Genomic DNA, 3,725 nt, shown 5'->3' with positions numbered 1-3,725 from the left:
ATTTCAAATGTCCAAATTTCAGACTTGGTACATGTACAGGGTGGGGAAGCAAAATTTACACTGAACATTTAGTTGTTTTTTTCTCAGCAGGCACTACGTCAATTGTTTTGAAACCAAACATATATTGATGTCATAATCATACCTAACACTATTATCCATACCTTTTCAGAAACTTTTGCCCATATGAGTAATCAGGAAAGCAAACGTCAAAAAGTGTGTGATTTGCTGAATGCACTCGTCACACCAAAGGAGATTTCAAAAATAGTTGGAGTGTCCATAAAGACTGTTTATAATGGAAAGAAGAGAATGACTATGAGCAAAACTATTACGAGAAAGTCTGGAAGATACTATTAAAGAAGAATGGGAGAAGTTGTCACCCAAATATTTGAGGAACACTTGTGCAAGTTTCAGGAAGCGTGTGAAGGCAGTTATTGAGAAAGAAGGAGGACACATAGAATAAAAACATTTTCAATTATGTCAATTTTCTTGTGGCAAATAAATTCTCATGACTTTCAATAAACTAATTGGTCATACACTGTCTTTCAATCCCTGCCTCAAAATATTGTAAATTTTGCTTCCCCACCCTGTATAGCGACAACTGAGCACATGCATAGACATGATGACATCAGCTGGATCAATACCAAAATAAGCTACAATACATGCAAGGGGTGGGGTTTGTTGTGCCTGCCACCACTTGTTTTATTAGTTGAAGTCCTCTTAAACAGTCCTCCAAAACCTCCAACTCAGTTATCCATCCGTCAAACACACACTCTGTGAGTTCACACTTAATGTTGTGCTGCCATCACATGGGGCATTTATTTTGGAAAAGTGCTTGTTAAAATAATCTTCCATTTAAGGCTGGAACAGTGCATAGTTCCCATCAATCACTCACTAAATTGGTCAATTTATAGAGTTAGTTTGAGAGATTTTCAGTGCAAGACGTGCTCTTATCATGCTGTTCTCTGCACAATAACAAACAACATTAGTAGTTGGAGTATTTTCCACAGAACTAAACTCCCCTCCTGCAAATTTTTTCCCTGCCTTGTTCTTTGTCGTTGTTTTTCTAGTCAGATTCCAGTTTTGCAGCTCAAATGCCATCAAACTAAAACTGAATTACAAGTATCAGTAGAAGCATTTCCACCAACATGCAGATCCATGTCAGTTTGACCACACCACTCCCTGAAAATTGGAGTTTGCTGACCACGTGCATCGGTTCACTGGGGTAAATGAACCGCAACAGTGAACAGGTATAAAGCTCATTTGTGTTTGCTTTCTGTTTTTTGACTTTACTCTTGATTGTGAACCGACCATCAGCTTCCTCCTTTTGTGTAGTGATGACGTCTGTCAGTTCAGTGTCTCCAAGGGTCCAGTTGACTTGGCCTGGGGGGTAAACGCCACTGAAGGTGCACTCAGCCTCAGACTCACTAACACTGTGGTGAGATTCTTCAATGCATTCTGGAAAGATAATGGACGTTTGTCAGATGTAACATTAAAGAATGAAAAAAAAAAAAAAATGATGATAAAAAATACACACGCATAATAATCCTCATAGCATGATTGGTCATTCACAAATGGACAGAATTATTTGGACACGTTGAGTTCAGGTGTTTCTTTTCTAACGGGTCTGGGATACAAAACAATAATGACAAATGTCATAATATAGTTTTATATTGTGATAAATATCATTGCATTTGTTCATTTGGTTTAAATTGTTGTCTTTGCCTCTAAAATGCAGTTTTTATTTAATTTCACTTTTTTTTCATCCATGACTATGATTTAAAATGTTTAACCTCTAAATTCCTAATATATTTTCATGCTCTGACTGTAAATAATAATTTTCCACCACAACTAACCATTTATCTAATCTCCCATTAAACTTTAAGGAATAACTGATATTTATAAACTATATGGACAAAAATACTGGGACACATCATAGCTACAACTCCTCAGATGTCCTGTTCATGCTGATATGACATAAACATCAATATGATATTCATCACAATATAAAACTATATTATGATATTTGTCATAATTGTTTTGTATCCCAGAATTCTGTTACAAAAGAAACACCTGAGTTCAACGTGTCCTAACTTTTGTCTGTTTGTGTATGAGTTAGACAATTATGCTATGAGCCTTACTCACTCTATCTATCTATAAATAAAACAGGCTAACTCACCATATAGTCCAACTACAGTGGTTCTGCTGTCTGATCCTGTTCTGGAGCGCATCTTGCAGAAGTATTGGCCCATGTTGGTTGGCATTATTTTCATGATGGTCAAATTGAAAACAATTAAAATCGAATTGTCGTTGACCTCTGATGTGTTGTGACACAGAAACTGAGTCTCATTAGCTGATTGACTTTCCCCAGATTTACACAGATAATTCCCATGCTGCATCCAGTAGAGCTCCATAATGTTCCTTATGTCCATTACAGGGAACTCACATGTCAGAGTCACATTGTCTCCACACTTGGCCACCACTGTAGGTGTAATGTTCACCTCTACATCATCGCCAACTATTCACGTAAGAGAAAAACAAAAACAAAACATACATATCTGTATAATGAGTTAAATTCAGATATTTATTTCTGAGTAACTGCTAGCTTTAAGTGTGTTTGATTCTTTTGCAGAAGCAGCTTTCATTGTGGGTAACAGTTCATTTAGACCCAGGTCTACACAGACACTGACAAAACACAATGAATGGAAAGTGAATCCTGACTTTAAAGCTTTCAAAAATATTTTATGAATGTAAAAACAAGCCTCACCAGTAACGTCAAGAGCTGAAATGAACCAGATGATGCAAATCCAGCCAAAAGGTCCCTTCTGTGTCCTCACACCTGAGGACAAACCCAGTGCTCTCATCTGGATTAAAACCAAATAACAGTCAAATTAGAATCATCCAATAAAAGCAACACACAGGTAAAGAGGGTCAGATCAGGACTCACCATGTTGCTCCTCATCTGAGCCAAGGTTAACTGACTTCTATTTCACTAAAGGTGCTCCAGCTTCATTTATGAAACTCTACTCACTGTCTTCCAGGAAAAGCAGCCTGTATGGTGTTGGATTTGCCTTGAGCATGGACAGACATGCCCTGGAATGCACATCATGGATGAAGCAGGTAGTTCTGTGACTTATCTAAACCTTCACCAAACCAAAACAGGTCAGTATATAAATACATTAACCGCTTATCACTGACGAGAATCTGCCGGTTGGACAGTTTAAATCACAGGTATCAAACATGTGGCCCGGGGGCCAAATCTGGCCCGCCAAAGGTTCCATTCCAGCCCACAGGATGAAAGTGCAAAAATTAACCTGAACAGTCAAGGTGGTCCAAATCGTTTTGGTTCAGGTTCCACATACAGACCAATGTGATCTACAGTAAAAATAACAACACAATAACCCATAAATAATGACAACTACAAATTTTCTTCGTGAAAAATTCTGTGGAAAAAATTTAAGTGAAAAAAATAACATTACACTTTGAAAATATTTACATTTACAAAACTATTCTTTCACCAAAAATGGAAATAATACATAAATAAAAACAAAGATGAACAACCCAAAATGTGCAATTTGAACAATATACTGCCTGTTACTAAATGTTTTGTGCATTTATGGATCCACTGTCATCTGTAGTTGTGTTAATAAAAACAGATGCAATATTGTAGAAATTGTTCAAATTTTCGTTCCAAACTCCAAAATTTTAACAATATTCTGCCTGTTACC

The 3,725-nt window shown here is 36.8% G+C and overlaps 1 protein-coding gene across 1 annotated transcript; it reads right to left on the bottom strand.

Annotated features, from left to right (window-relative positions):
• Positions 1 to 589: 589 nt before the first annotated feature.
• LOC115423507 (uncharacterized) lies at positions 590 to 3,116 on the bottom strand. Its single transcript, XM_030140351.1, has 4 exons — positions 2,945 to 3,116; positions 2,765 to 2,861; positions 2,177 to 2,515; positions 590 to 1,455 (listed from the first exon to the last, which is right to left on the bottom strand). The coding sequence occupies exons 1-4, from the start codon at positions 2,957 to 2,959 to the stop codon at positions 1,103 to 1,105; spliced, it is 804 nt and encodes a 267-aa protein (XP_029996211.1). The 5' UTR covers positions 2,960 to 3,116; the 3' UTR covers positions 590 to 1,102.
• Between the last annotated feature and the right edge of the window lie 609 nt (positions 3,117 to 3,725).

This window comes from Sphaeramia orbicularis, chromosome 8 (genome assembly GCF_902148855.1).
Source record: "Sphaeramia orbicularis chromosome 8, fSphaOr1.1, whole genome shotgun sequence".
In the NCBI taxonomy this organism is placed as follows: domain Eukaryota; kingdom Metazoa; phylum Chordata; class Actinopteri; order Kurtiformes; family Apogonidae; genus Sphaeramia; species Sphaeramia orbicularis.
Note: the sequence above shows the minus strand (reverse complement) of the source record. Positions and strands in the feature narration are given on the sequence as shown.